Below are 18,018 nucleotides of genomic sequence, written 5' to 3'. Positions count from 1 at the left end.
GAGGCAGGAGTAAGCCCTGAGCATCACCAGGTGTGACCCAAAAACCAAAATACAATATTTTATTGTATGTAGTATTTTCACACCATGGGTAAGTGCTAGAAGAAGGGCGGCTGTGGCTGACTGAGGACAGAGATCATTGTTTGGAGTTGAGGGTGCGCCTTGCTAGTTTCTTCCCATGCACCATTCTATTCCATTCACTTGTCCCACTCCCCCCACGGGTACGTGTTGCCTCACTTCACAGAAGAGGGTCAACAGAAGCCCAGGACCACACAGCTAGTCACGGGCTTTGCTTCTGGCCCTCCAGACTATGCCCGCAAATGCCACCTGTCTGGCAAGAGAGAGGCCAGGAGTGTGACTCCCCGGGACCATGCAAGCACTGCCAGTGCGGGGTGAGGGTCCTGGTGAGCCCCAGAATCTGTACCGGCATAATCACCCCAGAAACACATGTGGCAGCCCCCTGGCTAGAGGAGCATGCCAGCCTCATTGCCACGTGCGCACCACATACTCAAACCTGTGCAGCAACATCCTCAACATCTATTTTGCACCCCTCCCCACCTCCTCTTGCTCCAGGTCCCCCCACCAGCACCCAGGACCATCCAGTCTGAGAAGCTTCTGACCACGAGACCATCCCCCACAGGCCACAGGCCCGCAGCATGACGGAATCCAAGAGGGCATCATCAGCCTCAACCTCCCAACGGTCCAGCATTGTGCCCCCCTCCGCCAGCCACATGGCCAGCCAGATCCCACAGGTGCCCAGGGTGGCAAGCACTCAGCCGCTGTCGTCGGGACGAGACGCCCCCAAAGGTTCTCGTGCCCTGGGCACTGTGCGTCGGATGCGCAGAATAATCTCCGAGGATCCTGAGTGGACCCTGGCCAACGTGCCCTACCTCACAGAGCTCTGCATCAAGCACATCGTCCAGAACTTTCAGAGTAAGTCCTCCTTGCCCCAGGAGAATGGAGAGATCCAAGTGTCTGTGCCCCTCACTCCGGGCCCTGAGTCCTGCTGACCTTCTCATCCCTGTGGGGCCAAGATGGTGTCCCCCGCTGGCCCCCATTCCAGACACTCACCCACATGCACCCACTCCTCATCTCTCCCACTCTGTCCAGCTAAGCCTGGCCCAGGCAGGCTTCCCCACCGACTCCTTCTCCGTGGGGAGTCTGGGTTGACTCTATACTTCGTGCTCTGTAGAGGTGCATTCTTTCCAAAGGCCTGTGGCCATTCTTTAACCTCTGAAACCAAGCACCACTCACAGGGTGCTTTGTGATATCCCTGGGGTGCTGGTCTCCCGTCTTATGAAGCAGGGGCTTAGTTTAATTCACTCTTGTTCTGTTTTTCTTATTTTGATTGTTCTATTTGGGGTTTTGGGTTACATCCAGCAATGCTCAGGGTTGACTCCTGGCTCTGTGCTCTTGGATCACCCCTAGCAGACTCAGATAACATTATGGAATGCTGGGCATGACTCCCAGGTCAGCCAAGTGCAAAGCAAGCTCTGTATCCACTGTACTATCACTCTGGCCCATGTTTTGTTTTTTCTTATGTTTTATTGGGGGCCACACCCAGTGTAGCTGGTGAGTCTCTCCTGGTGAGTCTTAGAGGCCCCTAAGGTGCCAGGGGTTATGACCATATGTAAGGTATGTGTTTGTGCCATCTCTCCAGCCCTCATTAATTCCCTCTTATCCCCTAAGTTTTTAGAACACTATCTTAAACAAGGTAAGCAATCCAAAAACAAAATCTTGGTAAATACTCAAAAAAAAAAAAAACTGGTCACGCACAGCTGTACTCAGGGCTTATTCCTGGCTCTGTGCTCAGAAGGCTTATGATTTACCAGGGCTCAAACAGGACTCAGCCACAGCAAGGCAAGTGCCTTATCACTTTTACTCTCTCTCTCTCTCTCTCTCATTCCATCTATCTATCTATCTATCTCACCCCTCAAAACCTTTTGCGATTGTTGTTTTGAAAATGAATGAATGCAGTCAAATTTGGAGGGGGTCAGCAAGATAGCATAGTGGGTAGGGCCCTGCCTTGCTCATGGTTAATGTGGGTTCTGTCTCCAGCATCCCCTATGGATCTCTGAGCACAGAATCGAGAGTAAGTCCTAAGCACCACTGGGTATGACCCCAAAACTAAAACACAAGGAGGTTGGAGTGATAGTACAGTGGGTAGGGTGTTTGCCTTGCACACAGCCGACCCAGGTTTGATCCCCAGCATCCCATATGGTCCCCCAGTACCACCAGGAGTAATTCCTGAGTGCAGAGCCAGGAGTAACCCCTGTGCATTGCCAGGTGTGACCCAAAAAGCAAAAAAATAAAAACTAAAACACAAACCAAAGAAAAAAACAAAAGCATCAAATTGGGGACTCTGAAATCAGGCATTGTGCCCATCAGACTGAAAGATCACTAGGGCCCAAGATCTAGGATCAGGGCTGGGGCTCAGCCTAGCATGTCCCCAGCCCGGATTCAGATGCCAGCACTAGGTGACTTCCCCCAAACTACAGAGTTTACCCCCGTTTTCCCCTGAGCAGAACCAGGCCGGCCCCACGGGGACCTAGTGGTACTTCAGTTCGAGCATCCCTGGGAAGGGAGCCAAGACCCCCCTGAGCACTGTCTGGAGCCTCTTCCCCCACCCCACCCCAAAAAATTGACTGAAGGTCAATTGAAGGCAGAACCTGAGCATCTTCCTCAGGGATGGCAACAGGGTCCCTGAGGTGCTAAGGTGTCCAGCCTCATGCAGGGATGTCCCAACGCCAGGCAAGCATGTCCTCCCCTGCCCTCCAGTCCGGCCTTTCTGAGAGCAAAGGCGACCGCCCCTCTCAGACCAGGACTCAGCCAGGGGTGAGGCCCCAAGCCCTGGGCATCCCGCTCTCCCTCCTGTCCCAAAGGCAACCCCATCCTGAAGGAGCTGCTCCCCGAGTACCAGAAGAAGGTGCTCAGCTCCCTGCCGCCCAACCTGCCACTCTCCATCACCGCCAACCTCATCGACGACGAGGGCTACTGGCAGCGCTGTTGCATGCAGCGCTGGAAGGTGTGCCATGTGGAGCGCCACGGGGGCAGCTGGAAGCACATGTTCTTCGAGCGGCATCTGGAGAACCTGCTGACGCACTTCATCCCGGGCACCACGGAGCCCGCCGTCATCCTCGACCTGCTGCCCTTCTGCAAGGATTACGTGCGGCGGCTGCGCGTGGACCAGTTCCTCCCTCCCGTGCAGCTCCCTCGCCACTCGAAAGACGCCGAGCAGTCAGACTCGGGCAGCGAGGGGGACATGGAGGACTCCATCACCGACCACTACTGCTTGGGACCGCTGGTGGCCGGCCTGAGCCACCTGGAGGAGCTGGACCTGGTGTTCGGCGTCAAGGACTGCGGCATGAATTTTGAGTGGAACCTTTTCCTCTTCACGTACCGCGACTGCCACTCCTTGGCGGCCACCATTAAGGCGTGCCACACCCTCAAGGTACCACCTGCCCCGCCACCTTCCTTTTCAGTATCTCAGATCCCCCTCTCCTCTCCTCTTGCCCCCACCCCGCTGCCATCATCCTCTCTCTTCCTTCTCCTCAGTTGATCAAACACCCCTCCTGAACCCTGCATGGAGCTGAGGTCCTGGGGTGGAGAGATCAAGGAGACTTGGCCACACATCTACCAGCCTAGAGTTGGCATGTAGTCAGTGCACAGGCCCTGTCCTAGGTGCTGAAGAGGTAGCATTGCCCAAACTCAGATCATTGGTGCCCTCGGAGTACAGTCTGCTGGAACTGAAGGCCCCCAATCCACAAGCACAGAAATAAAACATTGCAAGTAGGATCGGGTTGCCAGGTCTCACAAATGAAATACATAATGTCCAATTAAATTGGAATCTTAGGGGCTGGAGAAATAGCAAAGCGGGTAGGGCGTTTGCCTTGTATGCAGCTGACCCGGGTTCAATTCCTCTGTCCCTCTCGGAGAGCCTGACAAGCTACCGAGAGTATCCCACCGCACGGCAGAGCCGGACAAGCTACGTGTGGCGTGTTCGATATGCCAAAAAGTAACAATGTCTCACAATGGAGACGTTACTGGTGCCTGCTCGAGCAAATCAATAAACAATGGAACGACAGTGCTACAGTGCTACAGTGCTATGTCTCAAGTACTCTTGGTGGAAGAGGAAGCACTGGTCAGAAATTCAGAGGAAGGGAGAAATGGGGAATATAGAATTGGATCATATAGCCAAGGGTGGGGGACATTTCAAGAAGAGGGGGTGGTGGGACAATAAAACACATGCCTCTGGGTTCAGTTCTACACACCTCAAAATAAAAATGCCGAATTCCCACTTCTCTCTCCTCCCCCAGCCCCAGGTAAAGAATAAAAATCAAAATAACAAAATAAGGGGAGATGTCTCTCATTGAGGTACCTGTCAGGACTGTGAAGAAATAGGGGTTGCAGCAATAGTACAGTGAGGAGGGCGTTTGCCCTGCACACGGCCAACCCAGATTCGATCCCCATTTGGTTCCCCCTAGCACCTCCAGGAGTAATTCCTGAGTACAGAGCCAGGAGTAATCCCTTAGAATTGCTGGCTGTGGCCCAAAAACAGAGAGGAGAAAGAAAGAAAGAAGAGGAGCTGGAGCAATAGCACAGCGGGTAGGGTGTTTGCCTTGCACGTGGCCAACCGGATTCAATTCCCAGCATCCCATATGGTTCCCCAAGCACTGCCAGGAGTAATTCCTGAGTGCAGAGCCAGGAGTAACCCCTGAGCATCGCTGGCTATGACCCAAAAAGCAAAAACTAAAAGAGAGAAAGGAGAGAGAGAGAGAGAGACAGACAGACAGACAGACAGACAGAGAAAAGAGAGAGAGAGGGGAGAGATAGCTCAATGGCCTGAGATTATATTTGAACCCTTGGGATGACTTCCCCCACCCAGCACAGAACAGGGAGTAAACCCTGAGCAGCACCAGGTGTGACCCTCCCCACCCACCCGAAACAAAGAAAACCTCCCTCTCTGGCTTCATCATGGTGCTTCTGGGCAAATGCTCTATGTGCCCTAAGTCTCCCTCCTTTTCTCATCTGTAAACTAAAGAGAACTCGCTCAACCCCATCGGGATGCTGAGGGTTAGAACTAATGGTCACGAAATGTTCCAGCAGCACACCCCACACATAGTAATTGCTCTATAAATGGCAGCCTTCTCCCTTCAACTGCCACTGATTCTGCACAATTCAGTCACACTGGGTCGGCCTGTCCTCTGTCCACAAGAATCGGGTCCCAGCCTTGGGACATCAGGCCCCCGTGTGGCAGAAAGAGGTAGACAGGAAGACCGAGCCTGGGGGTCCCAGCAACCAGGTGCCTTGACCCTCTCCCTTCCCATAGATCTTCAGGCTGACCCGAAGCAAAGTGGACGATGACAAGTCACGCATCCTAATTCGAAGCCTCCTGGACCACCCAGCCCTTGAGGAACTGGACCTGTCACACAACCTCATTGGGGACCGAGGGGCACGGGCTGCCGCCAAGCTGATGAGCCATAGTCGCCTGCGCGTGCTCAACCTGGCCAACAACCAGGTGCGCACATCTGGCGCCCAGGCGCTGGCTTACGCCCTGGCACACAACACCACCCTCACGTCCCTCAACTTGCGCCTCAACTACATAGAGGACGAGGGTGGCCAGGCGCTGGTCCACGCCTTGGAGACCAACAAGTGCCTGACCACGCTGCACCTGGGGAGCAACGAGCTGTCTGAGACCACGGCCACGCTGCTCTCCCAGGTGCTGCCCACCAACACCACCCTCACCAGCCTCAGTCTGGCCTGCAACAACATCGGGCTGGTGAGTCACGTGAGCCACTGCTTCCGGGGCCAGGCGGGGTGGGTGGGGTGCAGCTGCTCCAGGACAACGTCGAAGAGCCCAGGCTTTCCCCGGCTCCCACCCCAGCCCCGCCTGTTTGCACTTCATCTGCAGAAGAACTTTCCGCTCTGCAAAGAGCAGAAGATGGAGATAACAATAGTGTCTGTTTCTGGGGCCACAGAGAGGAACGCTGGGGCTTTGCAAGCAGGTATGCTGTCTGATGCCTCCGGTTTGATCCCCAGCACCACGTGGTTCCCAGAGCACTGCCAGTTCCAACTCCTCACCCTGAGCACCGAAACAGGAGTACGCCCTGAGCACCACAGAGGGTGGCCCCCAAAGAAACAAATATAAATGGGCTTTTCCTCTGGGGGTTGTTGATCAGAGGATTGAGTGAGCTCTGCTTGGGAAGCAAATGTCCATGGCAGACACTAGCTAGACCCCTGGGAACTTCCTATTGTTGCTATTGCTCGGGGCTTGGTGTATCCAGTACCCAGTAGCCATTTAAATGCTTTTAATCCTCCCAGTTTATGCAGAAGGTATTGTTAGTGGAGGTGCTGGTGTTGGGGGAGAGAAGTGGAGGACAAACCTAGGGTTCTCACGTGAGAGGTAAAACCTTGGCCCAAAAGATGCACACTTATATGTATATATATATATGTATACATATATATGTATATATACACACATATGGACACACACACACAATATCCTGTTAATCACCAATTTCTCGGGCGGGCTCAGTAACATCTCATTTCGTCCTTTCCCTGATATCTTAGAAGTCTATTTCGACTTGGCCCTCCTAAGGATGTTGCACTGGGGGCTCTTCAGGGTCAGGGGAATGAGATCCAGCTTATTACTGGATTTTGCATATGAATACACCATGGGGAGCTTGCAAGGCTGTCCCATGGGGGCAGGAAACTCTCAGAAGATTGCCAGTTTCTCCTAGAGGGAGAAGTAGGCATTATATATATATATATATATATATATATATACAACACACACACATATATATACATATATATACATATATTTTGCTTTTTGGGTCACACCTGGCAATACACAGGGGTTACTCCTGGCTCTACACTCAGGAATTACTCCTGGCGGTGCTGGGAAACCATATGGGATGCTGGGAATCGCATCTGGGTTGGCTGCGTGCAAGGCAAACGCCCTACCAGCTGTGCTATCACTCCAGCCCCACATTTTTATCTTTTTAAGGTGTTGGTGGTTATGTCACTGGTGCTCCACGGCCACACCCAGTGGCTAGTGAGGAAGTGAGGGGCATGTGTGGGAAGAAGTGAGCTCAGAGCCTTGTATGGTTAAGCCTGTCGCTAACACTCAAGATCTCTCACCAGTCGCAAGATGCATTTTTTTAAATTTCTCCTTTTTTGTTTGTTTGTTTGTTTTGGTGCCATGCCTGGTGGTACTCAGGGCTTAGTCCTGGCTCTGCACCCAGGGCTCACTTGTGGCGGGGTTCAGGGGACATCTGGGGTGCTGGGGATGGAACCCAGTGGGCTGCATGCAAGGCAAGCATCTTACCCACTGGACTATCGCTCCAGTCCAAGAGGTGTGTTTTTGTTTGTTTGTTCGGTTTTGTTTTGTTTTTTTTTTTTTTTTTTGCTTTTCAGGTCATACCCGGTGATGCACAGGGCTTACTCCTGGCTGTACACTCAGGAATTACTCCTGGCGGTACTCAGGGGACCATATGCAATGCTGGGAATCGAACCCGGGTTGGCCGCGTGCAAGGCAAACACCCTACCCACTGTGCTATTGCACCAGCCCCCAAGAGGTGTGTTTTTCACTCCACTTTATTGGTGGAAAATTGAGTCTCAGAGAAAGATTACTGAGCTGCTCAAGAGCTGGCAGTCATTGCAGGGGACAGAGCTGTGGTTCAAACTGATCACAGGACACGTGGGAAGGCTGGGCCCATTCCAACAGATGTCTCTTGAACTTCCTCCGTGGAGTTAGTCAGAAATGGCAACTTATACAAATACCTAGAGAACATGTACATCCTAGTTATATAACTGAGGTTTATCCTTCACTGTCCTTCGCACAAAGGATGTTTCCCTTTATAGTTTCCTAGACATTTTCTTTCATTTGGGGGTCACACCTGGAAGTGTTCAGGGCTTACTCGTAAGTCAGGGGTTACTCCTGGAAGGGCTTGGGGGACCATATGACTAGGCAAGCACCTTAACTTTTGTACTGTATCTCTGGTCCAAATTTTAACCTTTTTTTTTCTTTTTGGGTCACACCTGGTAATGCACAGGGGTTATTCCTGGCTCTGCACTCAGGAATTACTCCTGGCGGTGCTCAGGGGACCATATGGGATGCTGGGAATCGAACCCGGGTCAGCCACATGCAAGACAAACGCCCTACCTGCTGTGTTGTCGCTCCAGCTCCCCCCCCTTTTTTTGAGGGGTTCACACTGTGTGGTCTGGGAATCCTAATCTCAGGGACCATGTAGTTCCAGGGCTAACACTAGGGTGGGCTGTGAGCAAGGCAAGTGTCTTCACCCCTAGACTATCTCTTGGGCCCTTCTCTTTTATTTTACTTTAAATGTCTCTTACCCCATGGATTTGATTCCACAGCACCCTACTTGCTGGTCACAGCCATAATAGCAGCCCTGCTTTGTGTTTTGTGTATATAGGGATTTGGGGGTATTTTTTTGGTGTGGTCACATCTGGACGTGCTGAGTGCTTATCCCTGGCTCTGCACTCAGGGATCACTCCTGGTAGGACTTGGAGGACCGCGTGGAGTGCCAGGGATCAAACCCAGGTCAGCCACATGTGAGGCAAGTGCCTGGATAGCAGCATTCTGCTCCCCACAGGATGTTCTCTCAGAGGGTGCCCAGCCCACCAACCCAGGAGCATCGAAGCTATGAAGACTAGGAGAGCCCTTGGGGTACTCCTGCTAGGCCCCCCACATCCTCGCCCTGGACCTGTCCTCCCCAGAAAACTGTCCTGCTCACAGACGCTGTCTCTAGACAGTGCTCTGGCCTATGAGTAACCAGAAGTCCCTCACCATCTGCCTCAAAGATCCCAACCGGAAGCCGCAGAGTAGGAAGTTTGGGGTTGACAAATCCCTTAGCTCAGTGTCACCCCTGCTCTGCCCAACAGGCCACACAGTCCTCTCTGCAGCTGGGCCTCTGCCCCCAGACCTCTCTCGGGACCACATTCAGGGGCAGGAAAAGGCCAAAGACCCCTCTCTCCTGCTCCCTTTTCCGTCCCGAGACCCTTTCTGGAAGTCAGCCCCTCCTCTCAGCTGTGATCCTCTCAGCCAGATTTGTCTCACATCCCCAGGGCTGAACTGAGGGACACAATCACCATCATTATCACACAATCATGGTTTTTAGCCTACTGAGGTGGAAGAATCAAGTTAGCGAATCTCTTGAGCACCATTTTCCTCTTGGACCAGGAGAAATGCCAGGGTGCTGCCCAAAGCCAGAGGGTGAGGGGGACTTCTATTTGGTCTCAGTTGCATCTCCCAAAAAAACATGTGGGGGGGGGGCGTTAACAAGTAAAACTCCATTTCTCATGCCCTCTCCCAGGATGGCGGGAAGCAGCTTCTGGAAGGCATGTCTGAGAACCGGACCCTGCTGGAGTTTGACTTGCGTCTCTCCGAAATAGCCCAGGAGAGCGAGTACCTCATCGGCCAGGCTCTCGCCACCAACCGTGAAATGGCCCGCCAGCGGGACCTGAACCCCGGGCTCTTCATGTTCCCCATCACTGCCAAGGGATTAGAGAACCCTATAGGATAAAGGTGGGGCCATGCCTACTGCAAGGCATCATTTGGGTGGGGGAAGGGGTCAGAAATAACCTCAGGGCAAATGATGAAGTGTTGTGTGAATCAAGAGATGAGGACAAAATGGAAGAGGAGGGGAGAAAGGGGACCCAGTCCTCACAATGGGAGTGCGTGTTACTGGAACGCCCCCGCACCTCTGCCTGCAGGGACTCTCCCACCAGCCCCCAACCTCTCCCTGACTCCCCCCCCATAAGCCCCCCCAGTGAACAGGTCCTCTGGACTGTCTCTCCCTCCCCTACCTCTGCCAGGCTCACCCACCCTCCCCCTGCACATGCACCTCCCTGGCCATTCCTGAGCCTCATCCACAACCCGGAATGAGGGAATGTATGACTAGAGCGTGTGAGACCCAGTGGGCTTCCCCCAGGAGAGGAGAGGGGTGCGGGGTTGGGGGGTGGGGGGAGTGCACGCTGGAAAGGGGCGCCAGGCGCCAGTGAGTCATCCACAACTTTATTATCCACCAGTTTGATTTGTACAATCTTTGCGCTTGGAAATCCACAACGGAAAGGCCACAGTGTGATGTACCCGATTGACAGAGACCGTCACCCCACAAACTCTCGTCCCCAGGACACACAGTCTCCCAGTGTCCTGTGCACCCCGGGATCATACCCATGGGGTTCACCGTCCCCACCCCAGGCTCCTGCTAGATGGATTCAAGATGAACCCCAGCTCCCCTCCTCCTGGGGTGAGGCACACCAAAACCTCCAGACACACATACTTTGAGATGGGGAAGATGCCACCACAGCCTTGGGGGCTGCTCCTCGGTGTACTCCTCCCAACCAGCAGGCGCTGGGTAGAGCACCAAAGGGGGCTCTGGAGTGACGGCCCTGGCGCGCCTGTCGGAGCCACTGAACCGTCCAGCCTGACCCCCTCTGTCCACTCTGGGCTGCCAGCGTGCAAGTGTGAGTGCGTGCGTGCGTCTGAGTGTGGGGTGTGTGCAAGCCACAGTTGCTAGCAGAAGTTCTAATTAGAGAAACAAGAACATTCAGTGTAAAGTTTAATTTTAGAGATTAATTAATTTTTCTGGTTTTCCCTGGCAATCGATAAAGCTACCAAGAAAATAGACCAAAGGACTTGATTTCTCTCTAAGTCTGCGTTTGTGGAAGGTGAGGCTGGCTGTGTAAGGGGTCCTAGGCAGAAATGGTCAAAACAGAAAAAAAAAAAAAACCGGGGATCCCCCCCTACCACCACCACCACAGTTTCCCTTCCTCTGCCCCCGGCTTCACAGCTGTGCCTCACAGATCAGCAACTCCCCGTTCCCAGCAAACGGGCAGCAGGTTGGGCACTGCTGCCCAGGGCACGCCTCTGTCCACTCAGCCATCTCAGGCGGGAAGGTAAAGCTCAGGGCCCGAGGGCGACAGGGCTGCAGTGTCCCCCGGCAGCTGCACCATCCACATCTTGTCTGGAAGAGAGGGCCGGAGGGAGGAAGGGAAGCCAGGCTGTTGCATAGGTGGGGGCCCGGGGGCCCAGTGAGAAGCACAGGTGGGGAGCAGTGTCAGTAGCCCCAGGACATCTCTCCAGCTGGGAACGGCAGCCAGGGAAGCTGGGGGGAAGGCGGCGGATCAGACATGCACAGGAAGCACATCGGCTGGGAGGTGAGACCCTGGACGGGGTGGGGGGAAGGCAGGGCTACTAGGCAGGACCGAGAGAAGGCCGGCCTGCTGCGGCTTCAGATCTGAAGCCTCCCCCAGCTGGGGCGCCAACTCCTCACCCCCACCTCCTGGAAGCCCTCCCATTCATTCCTCCAGTTCCGGACTCCCACCTGGTTTCCAAATTCCCCTCTGTCACCCTAGAATTTCTGCTACTTGTCCCCCTACCCCACCCCGCCCCATCATCCACCCCTGGCCCAGCTTTCAGATAATGGTCCTGGGGGTGTCTCAGCCCTACCGGGAGAGGTGACCGGGGAGAGTCCGGGAGGGGCCCGAGGGGCTCTTTAGAGAAAGGACTGAGGGATACCGCGCCCCTCCTCGCCACAGCCTTGCAGAGCCGGCAGGGCGCCGGCGGGAGGGGGGAGAGGTGCACGGTGAGCTGTCCCTGCAGGGCCCCAGGCGGGGCGCCTCGGGGGAACCCGGGAGAGCAACAACAGCCGAGGGAGGGTCAGAAGGGACCGCGCGAGCCGACGGGCAGCGCCAAGGCGAGGAGAGCAACGTTGGGGCGTTTTGAGATGAAGACCGGGGTGGGGGGCTGGAGCCCTTGGGAAACCAGCCCTGCCCATGGCCAAAGCGCCGCCCGGCTCGCTGGCTATAAGAGTGGGCAAGGCAGCAGAGGGAGAAACGGCCCCCAACTCGCTTCCCCACTGCCCCTCAAGCTCCCCGGCTGCCCGTCAGGGGTCTCTGACTGCAGATGAGGCCCCGCACGGATCCCCACAGCCCAGTAGCCACGTAACAGTCAATAGTAGATAGGTTGGACTTGTGTGTGTGCGCGCGTGTAAGGGAGGAGGGGCGACCCCAGGGGGACACAGGGGCGGGGCTGGAAGTGACCATCTGCTAGGATGGGGTTCTCGGAAGCTCTAACCCCTCCCACCCATCCGTCTATGTACAGGAAAGCGGGGATGGGGTGGTCCCCGCCCCATCTGAGTCAGTCCCCTGCGCCCTCCCTCCCCGGCCGTCCCCCTTCCCCGCGACACCCCCTGCCGCGCGCGCAGGGGGCACGGTGGGGCGAGGGGCGGCGCGGGGGGCTGCGGGGCGCGGGGAGGGGTGTCGCGGTCACAGTGAGGTCTCTACGCAGGAGCCGTGGCGGTGCAGCGGCCGGTGGCTGTGGCCCAGGCACCCCTCCTGCCGGTGCACGATGAGCACGGGGAAATAGAGGGCGTCGTGGTAGGGCGGCGGTGGCCCGGCCTCCTCGTCGTCGTCGTCGTCGTCCTCGTCGTCGCCCATGCTGGCCTGGCTGGACAGGCGCGTCTGCTCCGTGGGGCAGCTCGCCTCGTTGACGCTCCCGCTCCGGCTGCGCCACAGGCAGCTGCGCCGCGAGCCGTAGAGGCGGCCGAGCGAGAAGCGGCTGCCCGCGCAACCCGGGCCGCCGCCGGGCCCCGGGCCGGCCCGCGGGCTGGCGCAGATGCTCAGGGCGCTGCGCGAGAAGATGGACGAGCTGCTGACCGCGCGCTGGCAGTGCTCGCAGCTGCGCCGCAGCGGGGCCACGCCAGCCGCGCCCGGGCCCCCGACGCCGCCGTAGCGGCCGGCGGGCGCGTAGCCCCCAGCCGCGCCCCCCGCGCAGCGCGCGCTCAGCCCCGCCAGGTCCATGAGCACCGCCTCCGAGTAGCTGGGCACCAGCTGCTGGTTGGAGCGGATGTGCCACTCGAGCTCCGTGCTGTCCACCGTGTTGACCCGCGGCAGGCGGTGCGTGAGCGGGGGCAGCAGCTCGTCGCTGGGGCTCAGGCCGCCGCCCGCGCTGCTGGCCGAGCCGGGGCCCTCCAGGCCGAAGAGCTTCTCCACGTGGTAGTGCGCGTAGGCCGTGCGGTACTCGGCCAGCACGCGCAGCGGCCACGACAGCGTCAGCAGCGCCGCGGCCCAGAAGGCCGACGAGCAGGCGTACCAGGGCGGCCGCGCCGGGTCCGGGAAGGCCACCATGAACTCGCGGAAGTCCACGTTCTTGAGGTGCATGCCCTCGCGCGCCTCCATGTAGTCGTCCAGGCCCTCGTTCTCGGCGAAGAAGCGTGCGCGCTGGCACAGGTAGGCGTTCTCGGCCTCCACGCTGGCGAAGCTGAAGCACTTGGTGAAGCGCAGCCGCGTGGCCGGCGCGCCCTCCAGCCCCACCAGCGTCTTGGACACGTCGCGGACGCCGCAGCGGGCGTAGTCGAACTCGGCCTCGGCAACGTGGGTGTTGACGCGCTCGTGGTAGACCTGCGGCGCCCGGGGAAGGCAGCGGGGGGTCGCTTCTGGCCCCTCCCCCTGGGGCGCCCCGTCGCGGCTCCACTTTGCCTGGCCCAAACCCTACGCCTATTCCGGCCTGGCCCAGGTGGGGAGCAGCGGCTCACCTGGTTTATAGAGAGAAACTGAGGCCGGCAGCGCCAGCGGGGGGCCACTTAGCGGTGCTGGCGGGCTGAGAATTCCTTCCTGCCTATGCCTTGGCTTGTGTCTATTCAGAGGTCGGTGCTGGCCGAGCTTGCCTTGCCCCTTCTGCCCCACCTCCACCGGACCCCCTTTCTCTCTTTTTTCCAGATGTTTTTCCAAATTCCTCCCGCCAACTCCCAGAGGGCCCGAAACCATAGCACATCGAGTAGAGCCATTGACTTGCACATGGCCAACCTGAATTCCCCACATCCTATATATGGTCCCCCAGCACAGCCAAGAGTAACCTGAGCATCACTTGGTGTGGCCCAGAAACCAACCGCGCCTGTCCAGTGCCTCCCTCTCTTAACTCTTTCTCCCTACCTTAGTCATCACCCAGCCTTCCCACCTAATGCCCACCTGTCCCAGGCTTCTGTTTACCAGCCCCAGGCTGTGATAGAGGTCCTCTGGAAAATATCCCGACCTCCTCCTCCAGGTCTCCGGTAAATCTGACCTTAACAAGTTCAGGAAGGGCTGACTGATATCAGCTGCTCGGCCCCTCCTCTGGGAGCCTTGGCCCTGGGGCCCAGGGACCTAAGTGTGGTGCTAGCACCCTCACTGAGAAGCTGCATGCCTTGGGCAAGTCCCTGACTGTTATCTCCTTACCTGGGGCCACTTCACCAGACAGGTGACATCATGGTGTGAGGCTGAGCCTGTGAAGCCGCCTCCACCCAGTAACCCTGGACCCCAGTGGAGGGAGTTCGAATCCCAGCTCCAAAGCATGCATTTGACTCGGGGCAACTTCCAAGTCAAACTTCCGTTTTGACCTCTCCACGCCTCCAAAAGGGGGCTAAAGGTCCCTATCTCAGAGGGTTCTGAGGGCTCGCTCGATAAAACTTTTTGAAGAGGAGTCAAGGACTTGGGCTCTGAATGGCTGCTAGCTTTGGCTGTCAGTGTGCTGGGGGTGCTACCCACGGGCCCTCACTGCAGCCTGCACCCCCTCCCCGCCGAACTTGGCCTGTGCTCCCTTCCAGCCCCTCACCTGGGTGGTGGTATAGGCGTCTCCGTTGCGGTACCTTGTGACCTGGCGCGTGCGCCTCACGTAGTGGTAGCTGATGGCCTTCCACCAGATGCAGGGCGTGGCTTGCTGCATCCGCCCCACACGCTCCCTGACGCTGCTCACATCCACGCGGTGCTGTAGCTCATGGCGGGCTTGGCAATGCCAACACTCCACCAGGTAGACGGTGTACAGCATGAGCAGGAAAGCCAGGGGGATGTAGACGTAGCCGTTGGAGCAGGGGCTGTCATGGTACATGAGGCTGTTGCCCTGGTAGGCGCTGCTGAAGGTGAGGCGGGTCACCGTGGTGACGTGGCACCAGGCCACGGCCCCCAGGCAGCCGTACATGAGCAGCGAGAGCAGCAGGCACTTCCAGTGGGACTCACGGCAGAGGGACTTGGTGAAAGAGGGCTGGACGGGTCGCTGCTGCTCGGAAAGGATGGGCAGAGGGGCCGGGAGGAGTGTGGAGGGGGAAGGAGTGGCGGCACAGAATGAGGAACATTCAGACACAGGCAGAGAAGCAGGGAGGTGGATGGGGCAGCGATCAACAACGGGTGGGGGGAGCAGGGGGGGGAAGGGAAGGGGATCATGGAAGGCCAATATGGGGCAGTGCAGAGAGAGGAAAAGTCGCAAGAGGCAGAGAGAAATCAGAACCAGAGATGGGTGGGGAGCCCAGAAAGACACAGATGGCGAGGAGGACGACCAGAGTCAAGACAAATGGCCATGGAACAGGAGAGGCAGTGACAGGGTGGGAGAGGGGAGGACAGACAGACAGGCATCAGCCAAGGCAGGTCTCCAGCCCTTCCCCCCTCCAGGTACTCCAGGAAGTGGGGGGTGGGGGCTCCCACATGACCTGCCCACTTAGGGGAGGACCTCACAGCCTGAGGGCTAAAGAAGTCACTTCCCTTTGACCCATCCACCTCTCCATCCTCTTTCTGAAGGGGGGTCCCCCGGGCGGCCCACGCCTTGTCTCCTCCCACACAGCCTTGAATTCCCAGCCTTGCTTGCCGGCCCCCTACCACCCTGAGCAGAAGGCTGCCCAGGCGGAGCTAGCGCAAAGGGCAGAGGCCTGGGCTGGAGAGAGACTAGAGACAGATGAGGGACCCCGGAGGGAGGAAGCTGTTGGTGTCCCAGCCATTTGTCAAGACAAAACGGTCTGTGGTGTGCGGGGAGGCACCTGCGAAAGCGCCCGCCATGCTCTGTCCCACACTCACGCGGGAGCTGCTGCCATGTCTGGCTCCCCCCAACTCGGCTGGGTGCTCCCGAGGGCAGAGCCTCATTTTCTTTGCAGCCCAGGTGACCGCAGCCACTGAGGGTCGAGGATGGAGTTGGGTTTCTGGGGGTGGCCAGCACTTTCCCACTCTCCTCCCTGTGCCCAGCTTTCTGGCACGTCAGGCGTCTCCTCCTGCTGAGCCTTATTTCCCCAGTTCCCGCGGCCCCACCTGGAGCCCAGCCAGGGGGTGGGGGGCCGGAGAGGGGGCAGGAGGGCCGCCCGTGAGGAGTCACCCACCCAGAAGCTGGTGTGAAGTCAGAGGGAGCGGATGTGCGATCAGACGGGCAAGGAAGGCGCAGCTAGAACATTCACTCGGGACCTTGCTCCTTTCGGGAGCCTTGTCCTCGGCGGGGGTGCGGATGCGCACCTCTCGGCCGGCGGGGTGCATCTGAGAGCCCCCGCGAAGGCTCCTTCCCTGCTTCGTGCCTGCTCCGGGCCGGGGTACGCGAGTGTGCACGGGATTGGGGCGGGGGTGCTGGAACTTCCTCAAATTCTTTGTCTTTTAGCCTCCGATCATAGCACAATTCGGAAGGACTCCGGGGCTTGGGGTGGGGGCGGGGGGCGGAAGGGAAGCGGCTGCGTGGCCCTCGGGGTGGACAGGTGAACCCCCGACACTGCCGGCGACCCCAGGGTCGTCGCCGCTGTCCGCGCTTGACCTTCTCGGGACCCCAGCTCAGCTGAGCCCGGCCTCCCGGGGCTGCCTCCGCAGCCCCCTCCCAGCGGCCCTCCCAGTCCCCGGGGGCCCGACCCGCCGCCCTCCGCCCCGGCCGGGCGAGGCCCCGCCCCCGGCCCCGCCCCCCGCCCGGGACCCCCGCGCCCCGCCCCCGGCGCGGCCCCTTCCCCGCCGCCGCGGCCGGCCGGGGCCTCGGGCGGGCAGCGCGCGGGACTGCGGCTGCGGGGCGCCGGCCGCGCTGCGGCGGAACGGCCGGGGGATGGGGCCGGGCTGCGGGCGCTCACCTCCTCGCGGGCCGGGCCCTCCGCCGCCGCCGCCGTGGGCTCCTCCGCGACCCCCGGGCCGCCGCCGCCGCCGCCGCCGCCGCCGCTCTCTCCCGCGGCCGAGCCAGGGGGGGACATGGCGTAGAGGGGGCGCGCGGAGCTCAGGGCCTCCCGGGGGGCTGCCGGGGGCCGCGGGCATCCTGCGCGGGCCCTGGGGAGGGGGCGGGAGGGGGCGGGGCCCTCGCTGCTCCCCACCCCCCGCCGGGGGGAGGGGGCCTGGGCAGGGCCCCGGGGGGCGGGGGCGGGGGGCTGGGGGTGGGGGGGCGGGCTGGGGGGCCGGGCCGGGGGGGCCGGGGCCGGGGGCGGGTGTCACCTTGAGGCCCTCGCGGCGCCGCTCCGCCTCCCGCCCGCTCCCGCCGCCGCCTTTTGTCTGAGCCGAGCCGGAGCCAGCGCGGCCCCCCCTTCCTCCAGCGCCGGAGCCCCGCCCCCGGCCCCCCAAACCCCGCCTTCCCCGAGCCTGCCGAATAGCCACCCCCCCGAGGGGAGAAGCAACAGGGGCTCCCCGCACCCCTGCCGGCGCACCCCCACCTCCATCCTAGTTAGGCCGCAACTCCGCGGTCCTCCGCGGAGGGGGCGCCCACCGCGTCCTCGGCTCCCGCACGATCCCGGGGCCGAGGGTGGAGCGAGGAGAGGTGAGCCCGGGAGCCCTCGGGTGAGCCGGCTGCCCGGTGGCTACTAAAGAGTTAAGGCGGGAGAGGCAGACGTTAGAGACCCCTCGGCCTAGGGACGGGCGAGAGGGCAGGGCAGGGACCGCGCTGGACTCGGCGAGGGTTACCGGAGGGCAGAGGAGAGGACAGGGCGGCCGGTCTGCGGGGATGCGTCTCGTTCCTCCGGGAGCCTGGAGGTGTCCATCCCCCCCTCCGCGGGAGAACTAAGTCTTCATCCTGCCTTTAAGGAATCGTGTGACCTTGGGCAAGTGTCTCCCTCTCAAGGAGACTTCAATTGCTGGCAACACCAAAAAAATTAAAATTCACCTCTGGGTATGTAGGGGTATAACTGAGACGGAACACTTCCGTCCTAGCACCTCAACAAAACAAAACTAAATAAACCTCTGCGAACTACCCAGCCTTCGGGTCGAGGTCAGCAGGAGAGCTCCTGCGGTCCTGTGTGAGGCCCTGAT

General features: G+C 59.1%; 2 protein-coding genes across 2 annotated transcripts; one reads left to right on the top strand and one right to left on the bottom strand.

Moving 5' to 3' along the window:
* The first annotated feature begins 813 nt into the window (after positions 1-813).
* TCTE1 (t-complex-associated-testis-expressed 1) lies at positions 814-9,545 on the top strand. The gene is made up of 4 exons (XM_004605944.2): positions 814-930; positions 2,880-3,448; positions 5,327-5,776; positions 9,336-9,545. Exons 1-4 carry the CDS (start codon positions 834-836, stop codon positions 9,543-9,545), a joined length of 1,326 nt encoding a protein of 441 aa, XP_004606001.2. The 5' UTR covers positions 814-833.
* Positions 9,546-10,015: 470 nt separating this feature from the next.
* On the bottom strand, positions 10,016-17,553 carry TMEM151B (transmembrane protein 151B). The gene is made up of 3 exons (XM_055135198.1): positions 16,860-17,553; positions 14,615-15,055; positions 10,016-13,425 (listed from the first exon to the last, which is right to left on the bottom strand). Exons 1-3 carry the CDS (start codon positions 16,974-16,976, stop codon positions 12,292-12,294), a joined length of 1,692 nt encoding a protein of 563 aa, XP_054991173.1. The 5' UTR covers positions 16,977-17,553; the 3' UTR covers positions 10,016-12,291.
* Positions 17,554-18,018: the final 465 nt, after the last annotated feature.

This window comes from Sorex araneus, chromosome 4 (assembly GCF_027595985.1).
Source record: "Sorex araneus isolate mSorAra2 chromosome 4, mSorAra2.pri, whole genome shotgun sequence".
Taxonomy (NCBI): Eukaryota; Metazoa; Chordata; class Mammalia; order Eulipotyphla; family Soricidae; genus Sorex; species Sorex araneus.
The sequence above is the reverse complement of the archived record's forward strand: the minus strand, read 5'-3'. Positions and strand labels throughout refer to the sequence as shown.

What these genes read in the sequence shown, in the direction of transcription:
- TCTE1 (XM_004605944.2), top strand. Translation starts at nt 834, where the DNA reads ATGCGCAGAATAATCTCCGAGGATCCTGAGTGGACCCTGGCCAACGTG. An exon ending in AGGCGTGCCACACCCTCAAG is followed by an intron (nt 3,449 to 5,326) that starts GTACCACCTGCC and finishes CCCTTCCCATAG; the next exon opens with ATCTTCAGGCTGACCCGAAG. An exon ending in CCTGCAACAACATCGGGCTG is followed by an intron (nt 5,777 to 9,335) that starts GTGAGTCACGTG and finishes GCCCTCTCCCAG; the next exon opens with GATGGCGGGAAGCAGCTTCT.
- TMEM151B (XM_055135198.1), bottom strand. Translation starts at nt 16,976, where the DNA reads ATGTCCCCCCCTGGCTCGGCCGCGGGAGAGAGCGGCGGCGGCGGCGGC. An exon ending in AGGGCCCGGCCCGCGAGGAG is followed by an intron (nt 15,056 to 16,859) that starts GTGAGCGCCCGC and finishes CTTTCCGAGCAG; the next exon opens with CAGCGACCCGTCCAGCCCTC. An exon ending in ACGCCTATACCACCACCCAG is followed by an intron (nt 13,426 to 14,614) that starts GTGAGGGGCTGG and finishes CGGGCGCCGCAG; the next exon opens with GTCTACCACGAGCGCGTCAA.